This window comes from Megalops cyprinoides, chromosome 13 (assembly GCF_013368585.1).
Source record: "Megalops cyprinoides isolate fMegCyp1 chromosome 13, fMegCyp1.pri, whole genome shotgun sequence".
Lineage (NCBI taxonomy): Eukaryota > Metazoa > Chordata > Actinopteri > Elopiformes > Megalopidae > Megalops > Megalops cyprinoides.
This window is the reverse complement of record NC_050595.1, coordinates 6,681,271-6,704,045: the sequence shown is the minus strand read 5'-3', so window position 1 is coordinate 6,704,045 and position 22,775 is coordinate 6,681,271. Positions and strand designations below refer to the sequence as shown.

At 39.2% G+C, this 22,775-nt stretch overlaps 1 protein-coding gene across 1 annotated transcript; it reads right to left on the bottom strand.

Moving 5' to 3' along the window:
• Nucleotides 1-9,765: 9,765 nt before the first annotated feature.
• On the bottom strand, nucleotides 9,766-17,116 carry c13h16orf87 (chromosome 13 C16orf87 homolog). Its single transcript, XM_036544210.1, has 4 exons — nucleotides 16,689-17,116; nucleotides 15,614-15,710; nucleotides 11,315-11,494; nucleotides 9,766-10,159 (listed from the first exon to the last, which is right to left on the bottom strand). Exons 1-4 carry the CDS (start codon nucleotides 16,752-16,754, stop codon nucleotides 10,041-10,043), a joined length of 462 nt encoding a protein of 153 aa, XP_036400103.1. The 5' UTR covers nucleotides 16,755-17,116; the 3' UTR covers nucleotides 9,766-10,040.
• Between the last annotated feature and the right edge of the window lie 5,659 nt (nucleotides 17,117-22,775).

The following is a 22,775-nucleotide window of genomic DNA, read 5'->3' as shown; positions in this document are numbered from 1 at the left end:
GGAAGGCAAACAATCCTGATTATATCTTCTTTTCTCTTCCATTTATTTTAAAGCTGCATTTGCTATTTGCCCAAAGCTACAAAAGCATCCTGCAGATCGTCATTCCTTTTTACAGAGGTGTACAGGATGGCTACAGGGTCTGTGTCCCTGAATCAACATTATAGGATCATGTTTCTGTATCTGTGAGCCCAGCAAGAACAATGGCCACAAAAAAAAAAAAAACACGCCACCGTACAATGGTGAAAGCAGCTTTCAGAAACCCAGCAACACAAACCTGCTACAAGCCAAAACACCTGTGGGGACATACCTGATGTGTGTCGCTGTGCCCAGAGGTAGAAGCCTTTCAGCAACGTTTTAGCGACATAGTGGTCGTGTTTGCCACTGGCTCCCCTAGAAAACAGTATTACTGTGTTGAACAAAGGAGAGATAGGGAATGAGATTAAAAAACAATGAACACAAAACTCGAAACTTCAGTTTATTTACAGATATGATTTGTTGTGCTGAAGTATGCCCATTCTTCACAATACCATTAGAGATACATGCTTTCTAGTCAATTAAATTTCATTGATTAAAAAGATTCTTGTGTTCTTGTTACTCCTTGTAAGACACATAAAGTTGTTGATAAGGAACACTGAAATTATTTGAAAAATGAAAGCTATTTATCTTAAAATTATGGAAGTAAAAAACTTTTTTTGTGCTGTGATACACATATAAAGCACACATACACCAAAAGGAACTGGGGGATATTGATTAGATTTTTTTATATTATTTTATAGTTTTTTAGGGACAAAACCAGATTATCAGCTTGTATAATGTTGTGTATTTTCCAGCAAGTGGTTAAAAGTATTGATATATAGTCATACAAATGGTAAATGCCATTGCTTATCCTTCTTGACTGTAATACAGTTCTGAAATCGAACCATCGTCTCACACCACATGTGAGAACCTTCTTTATGTTTAAAAGATTATGTTTGAATCATCTTTGAGTAACTGACTGAGTGTGTGTGGAAAGATATACCCTCCTCTTTCAGACTGGCAGTGAGGTGGTCACGTTTGCCTGCTCCGGCTCGTTCAGTAACACACTAATGGCAGATGAATTCTGGTAGGAAAACATCTCCGGGGTGAAAACAGTGAATGGATTCTAAAGAGCAACCCAATTTGAAATCTCTGGATGTGTTATTACTGAGACAGGGTACCCATCAACAGCCTGCAGCCACACGGAGGGGGGCAGGGAGACAGAGAGAGGGAGAGAGAAAGACAATTTTGGTATTACCTTTTTCAGCAAGAAGGACAGAGAGTTTGAGGCATGTCTGCAACAACCTGTGAGAAGGATGGAAAGAGAGGGAGGCAGAAAGGGTGAACAGAAGCAAACAGCGAATGCTGATATTGTCTTTATTGCAAGGACAGAGTTTTAAGGCATTTCCTATTCTGTGTTCTAGTCACTGATGTATTGTAGTATGCTTGGCTTCCGTTGCTTAGTCAGACTGCCCAAGTGAACTTGTGGGCCAACAGTACCAGGAGCACAAACAGGGTCAGAGTTGATAGGACGGATGAAGTGCTGGAACATAAAAAACTGAGCTGATGATAAAATTGAAATAAAAACTTTATCCTTTACATTGTGATCGTCCTCAAATACAGCTCTCTTGTACATTTCTCCTGCATGTGTTTTTACAGGTCTTATTTAATCATTATTTGCCTGTCATTCAAGTAAAATGTATACACAAACAAGGGCATATATCTTTTGGTAGACTAATAACAGTTAACACATTTATTTATTACAGCATTGAGAATTGAGAATAACGAGAATTCAATAAGAAGAAACTCACCTGAACACTTCGTTTTAGCAGGAATACAATTTTGATATAACCCAGCAATCCTGAAGATTGCGTTAGCTGATTGCCCCCTAACGGTGAAAATGTGGACTGCAAGCAAAAGTTGAACCAACAAAATATCTCGGAGTGAATAATTATACACAACGCCTTCCATATAAATACGGATAACTCAGCTAAAAGAGTATTTTTTTAGAATGTTTCCGAATTTATTTTAAGCCTAAAATAACACCAGGGAAACATAGGCATTTGTGGCTTTTGTGTTACATCTTGTACGTTAAAAGAAATTCAAGTTCCACTGACGTTATGTCTGGGCTTGCTCATATCAACTCGAGTAGCGGAGTTCAACAGCCTGGTTTAACATGTGAATGTTGGCTACAGAATATGACCTGATCCCCTGGAGACTCAAGCAGAGTATACTTTTTTCCCCTCATATATATGCGTGACTGACAATTTATTGTTGGAATCTAAAGTCGTCTTGTTATACTTATTTTGTTAGATGTTGTAATTGAACAGTGTATATATTGAACAATATATGTGTTGTTCCTTTAGATGGAGATCTGTCTTTTACTGTAATTGCATTGTGCATTTTGCCGTGGAGACTGTGATGGCCGCGGTTTAAAACCCACAGTTGTCCTCCCCCCTGGTTACACATGATTACAGTTACTTTTAAATTGATTATACCGTGCGTTGTGGCGGTGTGAGACACAGCGCCATCTGTCTGGCGACAGTGCTGTTGTAAGGTGGACTATGAGTCTTCCTCTTCGGTAGTGATGTCACGTACTTACTGTTTTGTCGAGTTTGGAGGAAAATAGTCAACCGCCAGGATAACTTTGATTCTAAAGGACTCCTTTTGCTATCGATCTGCCCACGGAGATTTAGCTGTCCATGGCCTAACACCGTTTCATCCGGGACCCATACCGTTCGCTTCTCATCCGTCTGCCTCCGTCAATGCCGTGGGCAAATGGAACATCGGGATACTGAACACTGGGACCAGTTCCTGGCATTGCATACACACTGAAGCCATCTAGAAAATCCATTTAGATTTAATTTGGTGTTGTACCTCACCAATGACTCTCCTGAAAGATTCAAATTAGCTCTGATCTTTCTGTTTCTTCTGTTCTTTCTGGGCAGAAAATGTGTTCTGTTCAGTACTTTGTGACAATTCATTTGCAAAATTAAAGTAGCAAATTTTCTAGCAAGAGGTAAATTTGATTAATTGACTAATTCATTGATTTATTTATTATTTTTCCTGTGAAATTACAGTAGCCCTAAGAGTGATCTCCGTTTTATATTTGAATAGGTTTAATTACGCCGTTGCTATGGGACTCGAATTATGATATAATGTGAATTTCACCCATACACAGCTGCTGAAGACAGCTAGCGAGCGGGAATTGATCTAACTGATCTGTCACACATTAACTAGCTAATGTATGAATACGACTGTGTAAACTTTGGACAGTTGCTTCTTTTCTGACTAATCCATTAACCTTTCCACTAACTGGCTCTCCATACAGACAACAGACAGCTCTCTGAGGCAGGCACATACAGGCCAACACAGGCTCTGGACACCCACACATCCTACACAAGCACCACATGCATGGTGCAGGATAACACTGGTCTCATAGGTCACTGTTTGGCGCTGTTAAACACAACCAGGTGACACTACTTTTGTTAATTATCGCTAGGTTCTAGATTCACTTCAGCTGCTTTTAAGAACCGATTGATTGGCAATTGTCACATTACATTATATTATATTACAGGCATTTTCTCATCCAGAGCGACGTGCACAGGTTACAATTTTACGTTATCCATTTATACAGCTGGATATTTACTGAGGCAATTCGGGGTTAACTATCTTGCCCAAGGGTACCACAGCAGTGCCCCATCAGCAGCGAATCAAACTGGCAACCTTTTGGTTATGAATCCTGCTCCTTACCACAATTCTACAGTGCCACCCCTGTCACTGTTAATTTTGTCATCTTGATGCCTAATTCTGGCTAATATACACCTATGCTGTTGTGGTTCTGGTTCTGGTTGATCCAGCAATATATAGCCACTGCATCAAGCTGCATTAACCGTGAAGGTGGTTTTGGATCTACAGCATCTACCAAAATACATGAATAAAGATTACTGTAACATCCATTTGTAACAGTCATTTCACATGTAGACAGAAGTTTATTTAATATAAACTTCAACATTTCTGGTTAATAAATGAAATGTCTAACTTGCTCATTTGTGCAAGTGTATGTACTGCATAGGTCCACATAGTGTATTATATATGTTACATAATATAAAAAAAACAGTAACATTTTTCATGTATATTTGCCAATCAATATAATTTTAGCAATATATCCTGGCTCCCTCAATAGCATACATGACATCAGGTATTTTAAACAAATGATAAAATGCCCAAAACAATTACAAAAAGTTAGAGCTGTTTGCAAGATAGCATTTGCAAGATAATGTTGCTTAATGTTGAAAAGAGTGCAGAAAGTTGGGTTCAATATCCCAGCATAAACTGGGATACGGTGTCCTTCGTTAACTGACAACAGCAGACATCTGTAACATTTGTGCTCTAACACAAAACAGAACGAACTCCTTTCTGTTGCTAAGCAACAGGCACAGTACAAACGGAAACACACCAAGTGTCAGATATTATCTGGCAGAATGAGGGAGTTCTATATGAGAACCCTCTGGAATAATAACTCTCTCTCAGCAGACAAATTCAGACTTTACTTCAGAGCTAAGAATTTTTAAATGTATTCAGCCAGACAGTAGACACACATGGTAATAGCTGCATGAATATAAATTTTAAAGTAATAATAATAAATAGATAAAACTGCATAGTTACATTTTTTTAGCATTTAAAAGAGTCATTTTAATGACAGCTATATTAACCGTGGCATTGAGTTTCCTAACTGAAATTATCTTAATGAGATTCTTTGACCTACTTACTGTTAGGCCTACATGTTTAAAAGGCTATTATGGAAACTTCTGTCCTGAACTGGAGCAATATAATTATAGGAACATCTGCTGAGTTTATACAAAAACTCCATTTCTTTCTCTCGCTCTCTCTTTCTTGTTCGGAAATTTGGCCCCAGCTCGCAGCATTGTTCATGCCCTTGTTCCCTGTAACCTAAGATATAAACCCAGGAATCTTGGAGCAGCCGATTTCTCCCCAGAGGTATGAGCGTAATTAGACCCGGCGTTCAGGCGGGGTGCGATAGGCACACAGCGTGAGCCGGCTGGGCCACAATGCTCTTGCTTTGGTCTCTTTGTCTGCCCGCTGTAGAGGCAAACCTCTCGCTATCTGTCCAACACGCCACACAGTGACAACACGGAGCTCTCTTGTGTCACATCGCACAAGTATCCTCAGACAACTGCCACATGGGGTTTCACAATACAGTGCTGTGGCGAGTGTCCACAATGTCAGACATCGTAACTCAGAGAAACCTGACTCTAGTACTCCTCAATCTTTTTTTTTTTTTTTTTACAATGCCATTAAAATCATTTGACAAAAGTCAGCAATGGGAGACATCTATATCCTGTGAAGGACTCCAAGGACTCCAAGCTTCATATAAAATTAGGTTGATGCCTTGCTTGTTTTTTGATTGAACATTTATTGTTTGACTGATAGTTAATAGATAGTTGATAGATTGACAGATGCATCCTTTCGCTGCTGCAATAGATATTCTAAACATACCTATGGCTGAGAGGAAGATCTTGTTTTGACTGTCAAACATGATCAACAAATTGACTCTCTGATGTAGAATGAGAATCCAGGAATTTTTTTTTTTAAATTTATTTATTTTTATGACAGCCAGTAGGCCTGGAAAGAAACAGCTGTGGCAGGGTTGCCTAAACTCAGAGCTGGAGAGTCTTCTAGTGTGTTGGTTTCCATTCCAGCTAACCTCTCAGTCAATTAAGGCAATTGAAAACATGCATTCAAGTGTTTCCGTGATCTTGTGTTTTGAGTTAATTTGAAATGAATGCAGCTTTGACGCATTAGTTTACGTCTTGTCTTCAGTTTCAGCTGCCATGTGTTTGATATCCGTGGCCGGAGCAGTTTCAAGCTTGACTGAAGAATACAGGCCTCATGACCAAATGCATTCATGACGGGACCATCCACGTCAGATCACTATCATATAACCACCTGAACTGTATTACTGCGAGACGGAGAGGCACAAGGGTATCTCCAGGGTTCAAGCTTGTCATATTCTGTTTGAGCAGTTCGAGCAACTGGCACACAATCTGTAGTTTTTATTGGCTTTACATGAAACAACTGTATTCTGAGTTTTTGATGTATGTTCCCCAAAAATATTTGTTGTGCTGACTGCAACTGAATGTGTTACTCTTTACTAGCCTCCTGCTTCTTTTCCGAGCATAGTTAATAAAAAATAAATATTAATTACTCAGGGTTAGTGATACATGTGACAAAATCCTTGAACTGATACAGTCTCTTGGACAGGACTCCATCACAAAAAAAGATTTTATATTTCAATTGGACCTTTTCCTTGTAAAATAAAGGATGAATAAATAAATAAATTAAAATATATTTTCATAGTTTGGATCTGAATCACTTCCTGTTGACTGCAATAATGAAGTGGTCAGTGATTGAAAACTGTACCAGGTATCCACAATTATAACTCCAGTGTGGGTCCCTTTGCCTGTCAGTCATCATTCAATCAATTAAATCAATCAATCACCCTAGAATAATATCACCTCCTTCTAAAGGAACAACCAAAGTGCATGTCAAATTGTTTATCTTCTCTAGGCACTGATCCAATTGACAAGTCCTTAAATACGCATACCGCATACAGAGAGTTTATAGTCGATGGCTGATTCATACCACAGATCGTTTGACAGCTCAAATGGTCGAAACGAAAACCAGCGCATACAGGGGATCCCCTAGATGGAAATTAAGGAGCCCCACCCTATGCAAATGAAGCCCTGCCAAAAAAGCATTCCTCTAGGAATTCCCCCCTCCTAGCCGCCTTCAGCAGGGCCTGAAGCTCATTTCTGCTACGCTGTGATTCCTGGGCAGGAAGAGAAAATTGAATCAGAGAGAAGAAAAACAGCACATCACAGGACATCATGGAGCAGACCCTTTAAGTAAACAAAAATATTAAAGCAAAAAACCCTATGTCTTTTTTTTCTGATTTCCACTCAGCAGTTGCAAGTGCCCATTTCTCCTCTTCTTCCCAGTACATGTTAACTGGAGCACACAGATTCTGGGTCCACTTGTCCTGTACAGAGAATTTCCATTTCTGTCAGTATAACATCCAGGTTATTCATTTCCTTAGCAGATGGTTTTAGTCAGGGCAACTTTAAGAGCTTAGAGTTTTCCATATTCTTTTATACAACTGGGAATTTTTTTATCAAAGCAATTCAGGTATTCACGCACCAGGCTCAGGCATATATAACAGTGGCTTGCAATCAGCCCCACAATCTCCTGGTTATAATTAGTAACAGGTAATTAGTAACTCAACCATTGCTGTGCATGTCTCCCAGCACCCAGCTCACCCCACCCCACCCTTCTCCACTATGTGAAACAGTAGTCGTTATCAGGGCTGCCAACACCCTTCGCTAGTTCCGTTAGCACCCATAGATCTTCACACGGGGATATCAAACACCTTGATCTATGTCAGTCATACACAAACAAGCACACACAAGGTCTACACGTTCACACTATTTCAAGGTGCATTACGATTAAAGCCACATCTGAAGTTGCTGGCAGGATGCAAGACTCTCACTGCTGAGATGTCGGACAAATTTAGCAGAGATTACTGAAACACTAGAAGTAATGAAACACTGAGTGGTAATACCCAGAAAAAGCATGCGATTGACTGCGTCTCTATTGGCAGAGAGGATTAAGGCCAAGGGGGGAGGGGGGAGCTGTTGAATCAGCATTGGATTTTACTCTCCGAGCTCTCTGGGGAGAGTGGAGAGCAACCCTCCCACACCAGAGAACAGGGCCTCGTCCTCCGTGGAGATTTCAGGGACACGATCGAGAGGTCTTGCTAACACTCGATGCTGAAATGAAAAATGATCAGTTTGCATTTCATACCCATTACCCCTCTGTTCAGTCAGCTTTCGCTAAAGTGGACACAGCATGGCATTGGAGATGTAATCTGAAGGTTGCCAGGTCTAAGGCTAGGTAAGGTTCTGCTGTGGTACCCATGACAAAGCCACAGTTAATTCATAATTTAAGATCCAGCCATATGGACATGTAAAATGTAAGATATCCAAGATGACCTGAATATGAGCATCACTAAAGCACTACAGTCCATGTAATACTGTTACTTAGATGCTTATATCATTTGGTTTCGTCTAATTATTTCAGTTTCCAATAAATACAGAACTGTTCTGTCATATTTCTGTTGCTCTAGTAACCTATCACTAACCTTTAATTAGTTTTAGTTTTGCCGTAATTTTTCATAAGGTTTCCTGTCATTCATATAATACTATTGTATTTATATATTTTTGGAACAATTGAAGTTTAATCTCCTTTTTACAGTGGCTCTGATCAGTTTCATGTTTTAGCTTTTCTAAGACTTTCCTTGTGCTGTAAAAGGTGCTCTGTGACAATACCACTATAGAATGCTATGCTAAACAAAACTGAAATACTATCAGACAGTTGTTTGATGATTTCACAAAGCTCATATAACTGCTATTGTAAAGGAAAAATATTTCACAGTACAAGCAGTCATATGTTTGCCACAGTCAAATGCTGTACTTTGGCAACTGTTATCAGTGGTGTGATGTGTACTTCGTTAATTGCTTTGTACCTTAGTTTGGATACACTACTGTTAAGAACCGCTGATGGGTCCATCTGACTGCAGACACAGTAAGAGTTTATCAGGAAGGAGAGCTGTCAATGACGCTCCTGACGCTCCAAGAGGCAGAGAGAGAACAACCTCTTTGCATACAATTTTCCTGAATAGTTCTACATCTTAAACTTTAATTTGGATGCCAGATTAGTCCCTGGCCAAACGCTACAAACAATTCATGGTTTATGCCATCTACAAACTCCAGCCAGACTCCATCTGAAATCTTTCAGATCGTGCTGTGTTTCCATTAAATGTGAGCAGGTCAAAGAAGGCCAGATTCAATACAAAGGGTCCCTATAATCCCTTTCCCTGCATTCTTCATTTGTCTGACTAGTTTAAAAAAAACATGCACAATGTCAGAAGAGCATTGTCATATGTTCCTTTACAGATAACATCTTTTAACTGTCTGAAAGTCAAAGCACTTGCAATTTCCTTTAAAACAGAATGTGGAAGAAATTAAAGTGAGCATGATAAGAACAAACCTTTTATCCTATTGAAGGTACTTTACTTTGCTCTTTTTAACAGCAGGAAAAAATGAGAGGCAAGATAGATCTGCGATCAGATTTTCTTTGAAAACTACTGGTTTCTGTTTTTGCACTGGCATTCAATTTATTGGAATATAAAGTACATATTTTACAAAATAAAGGTAAAGACTTTAAACACTTCTGAACTTAAATTAAGAGGGTACATAGGTAATAAATAAAGAAATGTCTGAGGAATACCCCCCCCCCCCCCCCCCAATCTAAATGTGATTCAAAAGCATGGCTCTTCTCCACATATCTGAAGATGATTTAACCACCCATATTTTGGAATGTGCACTTACAGCACTAGATCTGAGTCCACCCCCCCCCCCCACCCCCAACAGTGCACCTCACTCCAAGACAGAAGAACCACTTTTTAAAACAGTCGTTTTGAGACTCCTTTTCTGGCATAATGAAATATGCTTCGTATCCACCATATAAAATATCATTTAACTATCCATATATATATATATTTAAAAAGTAGAGGAAATCTATGTACACAAATACATACAAACAGACACACATATTTTATATATTTAAACGTGTGTTTATGTATGCATGTACATACATACATTTCCCATATATTTTGAGTTCATTAGTTAGGAAAGGGTTTTAAGATTCATTCTACATCATCCACAAAGGAACAATAGGTGTCCCATGCGCCTCTGGCCATGCCACAGCTTGGGCCAGTGAGGGGGAGGGCCCTCAACCTATGGAAAGCACTTCCTGATCACAGCTCTTTTCTCTCCACCCCTCCCACACACCCCTGCCAGGCCCATCGCGGTCAATCGCAGGACCGTCCTGCAGACCGTCCCAAGCCATCTCACTGTCACTGCCACCGTCCCCCAGCATCCTGGTTACAAGATCAGTCTCTGTCCCAGGATCTTCCTGTTGATCTCGGCCAAAGCCACAGAGAACACGAAGGCCTTCTCGTCTGACAGGTTGGCGTAAATGTCAATCTCTTTTTCTTGTTTTTCTGTGAGCAGAAGGGGGGAAAAAACACACACACACACACAAAGACACACAACAACCGATGAGCTTCAGGGTCACCAATATACACAGCAATTGGGAAAAAGACAATGTTCACAACAAAGACAAAACGCTCGACACATGAGCCATAGTGAAAATCTTGAGTCGTTCCTGATTTCTGTGTCAGCAGGTGCTTTCAGCGCGAGCTTCTCTTATTGGTCCTGCTGTTGAAGTTGGGCAGATAAAATGGAGGCACTGCCAGGGACATCATGATTAATTCACCAGTCAAACTGGAGAGGACGCTCATCCGTAAATCATTAATCCCTCCGACGCAGGAAGGGGAAGCCAAGTCACCCCTCTGTCACCATGCTTTACAAATCATGTGACAATATAATACAGAAATATCACCATCCTATAAATACCCTGCACACAAAGACGTCCTCCCTGAAGGGTACACATATACAAAAGAAAGAAAAGTAGTAAACTCAGTCAGAGAAATGTGTTCTCGCAGTTGCTACATCACTACAGCAAAGTTCTGAGCGTGTTGTTGGGGTAATTGTCGGTTCACAGCCCTAGCCTGCAGAGGAAACCACAGGGCTGCAACTGCAACATTAGCAACCTTATCACCCGGCCTGCTTTCCATGTTAAGAGCCTTCTGTGTATGTGTTTGTGTTGGGGGTTGACGAGCATTACATTACACTCATGTAATCAGTCATCTAGAAATGATAAACGTCTTCAGTCTCCTCAGATGACTCTGGAGTTGAGGCCATTGCTCTAATGGAGCCAGGGCCGGAGAGACATTCCTCTCTGCTGATACCACTGAACACAAAACTGCAGAAACTCTGCTCATGTGGGCGATACCGTGTTAATTATTACTAAGGACAGACAGAGGGCATCCGCAGACAATTCCAATATCTATGGCAACACCCTTCTCGGCAAACATTTTAACATCAGAGACGGTCCATTTATGATTATCTTAAGAAATGATTGAAAATACTGCCATTAGTAATCAGTAATTTGATTAGTAATTTGAAATTCAAATAACCAACTGACTTTTTTTCAGATTAATGTCATCATTATGCAAAAATGAAAAATGAGTGGAAGAAAAAGATGCATGAACATCTACTTTGGATCAGGACATAATATATGCACAGAGCTATACCTTTTTCCTCCTCCTGTTTCTTGAGAGTGGTGGTCTTTGGCCGCCCCCTTCCTCTGCGGATCTGCTCCGATTGGCTGTTTGAGCGGGACCTCCTCCTGTTTTCCATGTCATTGGTTGAGGCGGAGCTGATTTTCTCTCTGCGGATTCGTTCCGTTCTCCTCCTCTTTGCATCCAATTTGTCTGCAAAAATAACATACACCACAAACATGAAGGAAGACATTTCCTCTTCTCCAGAAAATCTTTTTCAAAATGACATCCAAGACATAGCAGAGGCTAACAATGCACTAAAACCCACCTCGTCAAAGATTTAAAGATTGGTAATCGCCTTTCAGGGGTTAACATCTCCCAGCCTTTTACAGATCATAAAAGTGAAGTTATTTCAGTTTCAGGATTACTACTCTCCTGTCTGGTAGAGTAAAACTTGGTTAATTTTTTTTAACAATATCTGGACCTCGAGGTATGCCCAACCATACTACATCTAAGATCACCCAAGCCCAGACATATCACCTACGGGGAGTTAAAAAAAGTCTGAAAACTCATTCAGGATATTCAGTCAGAGCACTGACTGACCACATCTTGAGAACATATGACTTATGTTTCAGATATTTACAAAGGCTGAGCGACATATGCAAAAAGAAACATGTTTTCAAGCATTATATTTCCAAGCATATTTTACATTAGCATGTAAAATCTCTCATTTTCTGTTCCAAAACATTTTAGCTGATCCCTGGGGCTTAAGACCCCTTATGAATGTTCAGAAATTTTATTTGATGCACCCAGTGCTACAGCTTATAGATAGTGGGCAGAAACATATAGATATATAAAAATATTTTCAATGTAAACATGCCTTTATGTCCTCCTTCCTGAGGGTGGGCAACACCCAAATCCGCTGTCATCAGGATTACAGAAAAATATTAAGAAATTCTCGAAATTCCCCATCATGTTTTTATTATATAGGCATACCGATTCTGAACACAAAGGCAGGCACAGAAGAAAGGCATCTCATTTTAACCACTGAATGCTGTCAGAACCAGAGTGCAAGGGGCCTACACTACCTGATAATAAACTCTCCCAAGATACTCTTTCTTCACCTTCATAATGACTGTCAATCAGAGGTGTTTTCTGTCCGTCTAGCCTGAGAGAGTAGTCACTTGAGTGTGCAAGTTTAAAAAGAAGCACTGACCGATTGATACAGTGACCAATAATAACACAAAGTATGCAATATCAGTCTATCACACAGAGAGAAATTCAAACTCGTTCAAAGGCTACACAACTAGTCTTTTCAGGAACAATTTTGTGCGGTCAATTTTATGTTCATTACTTTTCCCTGTGAATTTGTTTTGCTTTCTTGAAAACATTTACATTGCATTTTACTACAGACTGAAGTGACTCCATTAGCTTTATTTTACAGCACCATTTTTCACTTTGTATGGCACCATATTAACGTGCTTAGGCGTAAGTGTATATTAATCTGGCCTTTAAAAGAAGATTCCTTTGATTTGATTTGACTTGTTTGTGTCATAGCCATTTTATTTCTGCACAGCTATACGTTGCTTCAGGAATTCCTGCCCTGTCAATTTCTTGCCCTGGCAGGAACAAAGATCTCTTTGAGGAGATTAGGGATATGACTAATTACATTTGCCCAAGGTTGTGACGAAACTGCTGAGCCCCATCACCGTGTGTGAATATTCCTGTCTGACCTGCATTGAAAATAAATCCAGATACCATTCATCTCAAAAATAAAAAAAACAGTCCTGTAAGGGAAATCTATACGCAAGTCTGCATCATACCATAATTACATACGAACTGTTGTGGTCATTTCTGAAATGGTGAGCTCACAGAAACTCTCAGTCTAAGCAGAATTTAACGGTACACATTTGTGTTTTACTTTCAGCATTATTTGTCACAGGACACTATAATTATTTTCTGCCTGCCAGTCACCTAACCGCTCAACGCAATGTACATGGTTCCAAGCTGAGCACTGAAAAAGTTACAGCTAATTTCTTGAAAATGACCAGCGTGTGAATGAAACGTTCTACAGTTTAAATGCTCATCCCAGTACTTTCTATGGGCAAGCACACAAAAGTTTCCATCAGTTAGCTGATGACAAGAATCCTTCAAACACACAAGGGTGTCTATTCAGTGTAACCACTCTGCCCTTTGTCCTTAAATTCCAGAGATGAATTCAAGTGAGAGTCCCATTTTGTTGCAAAATTTTAGGTGTGTCCTGAAATTTAAAGGAAAAAATACATAGTTTAAGAAGCAAATAAATTTAACATCTGCTTAAACATGTTATTCAGAGATAAGGACTGACTATTGTGGTTCCACTGAAGAGGCCAAAGTCTGTAATGGCACTTCAACTCAAAAAAAGGTTTCATGTCTGAGAACGTCCATGCAGGCATATGTAAAACAGTTTTAACAATGAGTAACATAGGCCTCACTTTATGCTGTGGTGCTTGGGGGTTCCCCATCACAAAAAAACTCTTGGTTTGTGATGAGAGAAAGGTTGGTCAATGGACACCCACAGTTCTACAAGTGAAGCTAAGAGCATGGTATCAGTCCTCTCCTTAAGCGAAAAACACCCATCATCTAAATCACTGAGCTGTAATCTGATATCCCTCCCCAATTGAAAAGCCAGCATTCTTCTTTGCCACCAACCCAGGAAGTTGCTTAATCATTCTGACTAGCTTTGATACGATGGCAAATTAACGAGGTGAAAAACATTAGAAATTAATAAAGAGCCTACTATTTTCCAAAACTTTACAGCCCTAGGAAGGCCTTGCGGAGGACTATGGTGTTAAAACGTTCCAGCCGTGATTTCCGCTAATACACACAGTTTGCAAAATGTTCACAGGAACACTCCCAATGAGTTATCACAGTTCACTAACCAGCCGAATATTAATCAAGCTTTTGGTGATTGCATATTCCACACACAGATCACACTGCATTTTGTTATCTCTCAGATGCTCCTATCCAGGGCAACCTAACAAAGTGCGAGTACACTTATTCAGTTTGAGTATGTAGTTGTATATCAAATGGAAGTCAAAGTAAATGAATCACGTATAAAAGGCCAACTTGCTACAACAACAGAGGGCACATTGATGAAACCACCCACACCAGAATAAACACAAAGACTTGATAATCTATGACTACAGTGTACTCTGAGCTGGCTCTAGTATCCTCTATGTAATCCACTTAAAGATCTCGTCAAACTTATCACAAAACAGGAATCCTTTGTGGGGTTATAAATAGAATATATATAGAATAATTTATTATATATTATATTATATTATATACAGAATAATTTGTTTCGTGTGCTATATTTAAACCCCCCACCTTTCTATCCATCACACCAAACTCCAGAGGATGTTCAACTAATGAGTGTTAATAAGACTTCAATGATGTGCACAAACTAGAAAAACCAAGGGGACCAGAACAATGCTCTTTCATGAAATAGCAAAGTGTGCTGTTTAAGCGAATAAATAATCACCACTGATTGAACAACAAAGAATGAACCCTGCTAGCTTCCTCAGTGAGACAGGCTATGCTTTAGAGAACTGAGAGCACAAGCTTTTCCGCCTGGAATTAAAAATGAGTCCCATCCCCCACCATTTCCTGGTACTTACTCTTTCAACCAACAAAATTAATTCTGCAACTAAAACGTTATAACCTCGTTGTCCACAGTCATTTTCATCTCACATATTTTTCATAGTGAAAGGGGAAGGGGAGGGGATGGGGGAGTGGTGTCATATTTCATAAACAGGCTTAGAAAAAAAATGGGAAACAGGAAATTGCCATTGTGTCTCCTCTATTGAACACAGCCAAAACTGTTGTAAAGGCAACAATATGTAATAATGTAATTTTTTCTTTCTGAATTCTTAACATCACTTTAGTGTTGACAACAAGTAATGCATCTGGTGTGTAACGTCTTTGCTGGAGGTTTAACTTGAATGAGTCACCTAATTATTTAAGACAGCTTATTAATAAACATTAAGCAATCTACCATAAACTACACTCTAAAATAATATTAACTTTTTCCGGGCCCAAACTCGTGTACACAAACACAGACAACGGCTGTAAAACGCCATGTGGCTAACAACATGTCTGTAACATACCTAACATTTCTGAGAAATTTAACGAGGACAGATCAGTAGGCAAGCAAAACCAAAACTAACATTTTAACATTGAAAAGAGACATTAAGTATTATTTCCAAAAAATTAAGATGTTGTTGTAATTTCTTATTCATTTTCCAGAAAGCATTCTTAAGAGATATCATGGATTGTCAAAACTGGCCTTACCTATTACTGGTGGCGACCTCTCGGTTAGTTTGGCATTTAGAAGTTTTCGGCTTATGAACACATAGCCGCAGGGACACGACTTGCACGCAACTGGAATCTATCAAATGAAAGAAAAGTGAGGTTAAGAAAACTTCATAATGAAACCCACTGTTAATACCATCATCAGTTGCTCTTAAATACATTCAAGTTGATACACTAGCGCTGATGTCCATACCTCCAAACTATCGGAATATTTCATTTAATAAATGACAGGAAATAGTGGCTACATATAAAAATAGAATGCTTATTACAATATTACAGACTGCATGGCTGCTATCGTCCACATTTCCTATTTAGTGGAAAATCCTTGGTGCAGTCCAGCAGCAGCAGCAGCTACGAATTGGGACACGTGCCAATAACGACACCGGTAACTTGAAATATTTATCTACAAATGCATAAATGAACTCCAAAACCGTAACCTTCACCATAAGGCAGCCTTTAGCGACCTAGAAACGGCAATAGTTTCGGCCGACCACATTTAAATATCACATCTATCTTTTATACACCAAAGTAAATAAAACAAACGTGCGAACAAAAACGTTCTGAAAGCAATTCAACTATCGCCATATGAAATACTATTTAAACGTCTCAAATTCCTTTAGCCGATTCCGAAAATCCGCAAAGTAAACATTTTCATCTGTGTAGCTATATCTAGGCGTCGCGATACTATCATGATCCAGTATTTACATTAACAATATGAAACACAGAATTGTTATTGGCTAGTAAATACAGTCTAGCTAGACCAGCTACACTGTATCTGAGGGGAGGAAATGGCTACATTCCACCTAGCTAACTAGCAACACATGAAGTCAGTTTTAAGCACGATTTCACTGAACAAGTAGTAATATTTGTCATTAAACGTAGTAAGTAAAATACATCAGAGGACAACCTCATTATGAATATTGCTACGCTAACCCCTTTCCACTGCACTGAACTTTTTGTTCGCTCACGAAAAGCGACATTTCGTTCATTTTTGTATGCCGATGCATTAAAATAAAATGTATATTATATACTTAATCTACGTGTAATTCCTCACCTGTTGATCGCATTCCGGACATGATTTGGTAGCCATTTTCACTTTCTTGGCTTTATTCGCCGACATCCTCCGCGTTCTTTGTCAAAGGCGATTGCCTGAAATAGCTATTTCTATCCAGCAGTATTGCACAAAGTTCTGCCCGCTGCACTCCCAGTAAAAATCAGCTGAAGAGCTGATTCGACCCCTTGAGCTCAGACTCACCAAACCGACATCAATCACGCCAATATACTGAGCTTGCGCATTGGGGGCAGCGAGACCTTAATTTGCTTTCTCCACGTTATAGCCGGCAGAGAGCATGCGTGAACCCTCAATGCCTTCAACAGGGGAGAAAAACAGTGGTTATGAATTTCAATTTCTGATTTCGCCTGCTGTTCTATGCTCCGTACAGAGCATGCGTTGTCAGACCCTGGCCTTGTCACATGTTCAAAGAACAATATGCACTCGTGAATATGAGGAAACGCTAGTGTCTGGATCCATCTACACAGTACTTTTATTATCTTATGGGGATATTGCGCAAGAAAGCATGATCATGCCAAACATTTAGTTACCATAACGCTTAACTTCCATGAATGGAAGGCATCATACATTCAACAAATTATCATGAATAATAAATACGAAATTCATTGTAATCTTAAAAATAACCTTAAATATGTATGTTTATATTATAGCATATTTGTATGGAGGAGTGAATATTGAACAGTACACTGTACTATACTAAATCCTCCCATCAGTGTTTGATTATCTGTTCAGTTTCACTATTTCTCAGCCAGTGAGTCTTTTCTGTCAGAGAAGAAAAGAGGGTAATTACTAACTCACAGGATTGCCCATCCCCCCACAAAGTGTGCCTATAGCTACTGGCAAGTTTTCTCTGCCCACAACAGTCAGTAAAGTACTGGTAATTACACTAGAAGCAAAGCAATGACAATGATCAAAATAACTGACACAGTGACTGTAGTAAAGTCAGATCTCATTGTGGAAGAGCAGTTCCCTAAAACTAGCATCATCATCTACTCTCCATTAGTGCTGTGGTACAGAAACAGCAGGAAGTAAACCTCTAAAGCGAGCCAAATCAACAATAATCGTATTGGCTATGGATTTAAAGGCATGTTGACAGGGTGAGAAAAGCAGGACTTTTTTTCTTGTCCTCTTGCCCATTTCAAATAAACCAAACTATTTGTTTTAGTAATTAATTTCACAGGAGCCATGGCCTTCATGAGAATATCGCAGCTTTAATTCCTTAAAACAGTGAAATTCTCATGTCTGAGGTCCACTTACCTCATCTGTAGGGTTTAGTTGGACATGTAATACATATACTGAGCATTATAAGGGCTTTCTGCTAGGTGTGGGTCTGGTATACCCGACTTCACACCCCCTGGCGTTAAATTTGAAACACTTTTATGTTATATACTCAAATCAACACAAACCCTGAGCCAAAACCATCAGGAATATTTAGGATACCATTAACTCCTAATATACTGCATATAACTGAATATATTATTGTTATACCTGTATCTGAGTTCTGAACATAAGTGATCTCAAAACTCTGATTCAGGAGAGCTGAACTTAGTTTGTTATCTGTATCACCTCTAAAAGCATCAAGTTTAAATATGCGACATATAGTTGAGAAACTGGTGCTGATAGGGCCATCAGATGTTCTTTGTGAAATAAGATTCACAAAAAGAACTGTGTTTTTGTGAATTAAGACATAAGAAATACCCATCATGCCCTGGGATAATTTCACTGGGCTGGTAATGAGATGGAGCACTGTCTTAAGATGATCCGTCTAACAGGAAGTGAGTCAGTTTTTAATGCAGTACAGCGTCAGCATTTGATGACCACCACATCAAGTTGACTTGACCCAGTCATCACTGAGAATTTCTCTGATGTGTTTTCAGATTTCATCTAAATTGTCTGCGTCACCCTTGATGAAATCATGCATTTCAGCATCATGCTCTTCTTATTCATCGTCTAAATTTTAGATTAAATTAATGTGTAGCTCCTCTCTTTTTAAAATGCTGAAAGGTAATTGGCGGTAAATACTAATGCAAGACATACAATCGAAGCTTATCTTTTCCTTGCGTGTAAGTGGTAAGGCAAATGCTCAATATAGCACATTAATCCAAAACATACACTCACACACAAACACACACACGCACACACACACACACACACACACACACACACTTGGTCACATGACAAAAATCACCCAATATTTGTACCAATATTGTCTTTCTATCACTGACAAAAATAGGTTGAATAGGCACAATTATTAATATCACTATAACATATAATATTTCTTTTCCATGCATTGAACTTGTATGGTAAAAATAATGAATAATTTATGTGATTTCTGAGACATGACCTTGTGTTTCTGATTAGGAAGTACATTTTGTTCTTATATATACATATATACATAGAGACAGAGAGAGAGAGAAAGAGATCATTGTCTATGTTTTTCAGGTTGTTCCAGTTGCCTGCTGTTGAGAAAAACAATGACACATTCTTGGCATGTATTGATCCAGACCAAGGTCTTGCTGATATGGTTGACCTTTAATACAAAAAGAATGAAAAGAGTCTTATCTCACGGCACGGTGCTCATGTGATCAGTTATATCAACATCCGTGCCCTAATGAAGGTAGTGAAAAGAGAGAAATTTTGTGAAAGGAGAGATTTTTCGGTAACCTGGCAGCTCTGCTACTTTGTGGTTCAGGATCTTGACTTGGAAGCAGACAGCTGCAGCCTGGAATCACGTCTATGACAGTGATATTGCACTCTCTAGCAAGCTACTGTCCATCTCCACACTGTCCAGCTACAATGCTAGTTAGCTGTAGGTTTCCCAAGTTGCCCATATGCTTCTAATATTGTTGACTCCTTATGTTTTTTTTTTTTTGCCAGTGTTGCACTCTACCTCACTTGTAAGTCACTTTGGGTAAAAGCATGTGCCGAATGAATACATGTAAATGTAATGTAAATTCCCAGGACAAAGGTGCCTGCTCAGCTCAGTATGTTGCCACTCATGCCCTCTGTTATGACACAGTTTGTACCATTGTCACGTGATTCATCCGTGCTGGTCAACCAAAACACCGTTCTTTGTGAGTCAAACAACATATTTGCCAAGACATTAAAAGCCGATTAAGCGTTTTTTATTCCAAGAGAACACATTACGTGACCTCCATGGCTCAGAAAAGATACAATTTTTACATACGGGAGCATTTTCAGTTTTAGGACAATCACAAGGAGCGATCTGTCTGAGAGAGCACATCCTTTCCTTTACCCATTATTTTGCTTACGCACTTTCCAGTGAAATAGCACACACATGCCAAAAAGCCGTCTTACAAGGACAAGTGTGTTTAAAACACAATGTGAAGTGTAACACAATACATGAATGGGCCAACAGATAAAATGTTCCATGAGCAGGGGGGAAGGGCCAGATGGATTACTTAATTTTTTTTTTTTTTTTTTTTTCCAAACGCAGAAGTTTTTCCATTGACGTTATTTCACATTTGCCCATGCAACCCTGAGCCATCAGGAAAAAAAAAAAAAGAAAAGAAAATGCGGTATTCCTGGACGTTATTTGCAGTTTGGTGGTTAAACAGTATTGAAGTCATGGGTCTCTCTGGTGCTGTGTGATTAGCGTATCTGTGTGACAGAATCTCCCCCCTCTCACAACCACACATTCCTCCTGTTTCCCCTTTTACTGCCTCTTTGTGTGGCAGTGCTGAAGTTCTGCTCCCTTACTTCAGCCAATAAGGACAAAAGGAACCCCTGACACCAGCCAATAAGGACAAGAGGCACTCAGCAGCCCGAGGCCCTCATAAATATTTATGAAAAAGGGAGGGGGGGGTAGGTGTGTTGGCGTTTACATGGCTCTATATGTGCATGTTTCTGCATGTACTGTATGTTCATATTAACATAGACAGGAAGAAGAGAAAGGGAAACAGAAAAGGAATTCAGCAATATAGGGGAGGCAGTGGGAAACAATCCTAAAAATTTACGAGAAAACTACATTCCACAGTGTTACAACTTACTAGTATTTTCTAATTACTAACCAAGAATCACACAAAATTGTTATTTCACATGTCAAGCCTTTTATTTCATGTTATTCTCATAATTATATTTCTGTTATGAGGGTACTCAGTGAAAGAATTGAGTTTTTGGAGCGCCAGAAGGTTGGGGGAGGGGCTATCCTTTGTGATATTAATAATATTGGACAGAGTTTGTAGTCTGTAACACATTCCTGTAGATCCTGTGCACTAAATTTCTTCTTTCTTACCCTCCGTTTGTTTTTTGTGTGTGTGTGTGTGTGTGTGTGTGTGTGTGTGTGTGTGTGTGTGTGTGTGTGTGTGTGATGGAGGAGGGGCACAGAACTGAGGAAAGGAAGATGGCGTAGGGCCAGGGAACTTTATTGCTGAATTTTTGAGCCCCGGATTGCAGCATTTTAAAACTGTAGTAATTCTTAACCGTAAGCTCATCAGTGGATACTGAATTCTGCAATGTGATATACCTAACTGTCCCCCAGGGGTGAGGGGTTGCGGCAGAAAAATGAAAAAAAGAAGAGATGGGAAAATATATTTTTTGTGGGAAGCTTTAAAATATAAAAGAGTCAGTAATAAACGATGAAATGTAAGCGTACTGAATGGAATGTGTATCTCCAAATGCTACATATCTCTGATAGCATGTTGTTGCGTTAGGAGAAAAATTGTGTTCGAAATTAAAGGCATTATAAGCAGTGCTGATGGGTCTTTTTTCCCACAGAGGCCTTTGGCATTGCGGTGGAACGTCAGGCTGATGAATGCTGTGGAAAATGAGGTCGAGCCTTGCTGGTGCGAAGTGCAGCTCGCAAAATTCTCTGCCAGGTCTGCAGTCACATAAACAAGAGCGCTCTCTAGTGGACACACCTGCACCTCCTTGGCAGATGTGGCCTATTTGCATTACAAATGCCTGAACTCTCGCATCAGCCTTGATCGTGTCAAACCACTTTAAAGACAAAATTCAACCAACTAAAGTGGATTTCACAAAATATTTTTACAGAAACTTAATGTCTCCATTCATATTGATAGAAGAAATAATTCTATAACTTATCCTAATGGAGTTATTTCATATTTGAGGAATTTGAGTGTTCATCAATTTAAGTTGATAAGCGTGGCAGATAGCATTGTGGGCTGATTGAGGTAAAACACCATAATGGCCTAAATACTCAGACTTGATAAGTGACTGTGCCTTTTCAGAGAGACAGAATTAAGGAAAATATTCTTCATCAAACCCCAAAATGATACAATTCAAGGCAACCAAAAAAAAAAAAAAGGAGTTTTTGTGGAAGTGATGCAAGTGCGCTTCTTCAATGCAGTGTGAGCCACAGATAATCCTATACACTGCAATTCCCACAGAATAAATGCCATGGTGGAAGTAGGTGCTTTGTTTCTCACATACACGTATACATAAAGTACCAGCCAAACGTTTGGACACACCTGACTGAGGTAATGGGAAACATGCATTTTGATCAAAGGACTTATCTTAGACAAACATAAAACAGTGAAGTTGATGCCTACATATGAACTTCTTTCCATTTTTATATTAAAAACTATACAAATAAAAAAAATGGCTACTTTGAAGAATCTAAATAAGACAGTCATTTGTTTAACACTTTTTGAAACCTTTCAGTTTCATTTTTGATGGTTATTCTAAAATGTGTAAAATACTAAAAAATAAAGAAAGAAAGGTGTGTCCAAACATTTGACTGGTACTGTACATGTTACTCTTTATTACTCAATAGCAGAATAGCATTAACTTCATTAATAACCTGACTATACACGTGTTGTTTAATGCTTAAATCAGGAATTTGACAGGAATATGACAGATAATCAATGCTAAACTGACTATACACAAATGTCTAATTTTGTTGGACATATACGAATCCAAGCCTTGTTATTGGATTACAAAACCAAGCTCTGCTAGATTGCTGACACCTTCTGAAATGGCTTTGTTTTTCATTCCCCACACAGAGATGCAGTATGTAATGTCTGAAACCACCTAGATATGTAGCACAGTACTTTGTCCAGTAGATGGCACAACTGCATAGTGGTTTTC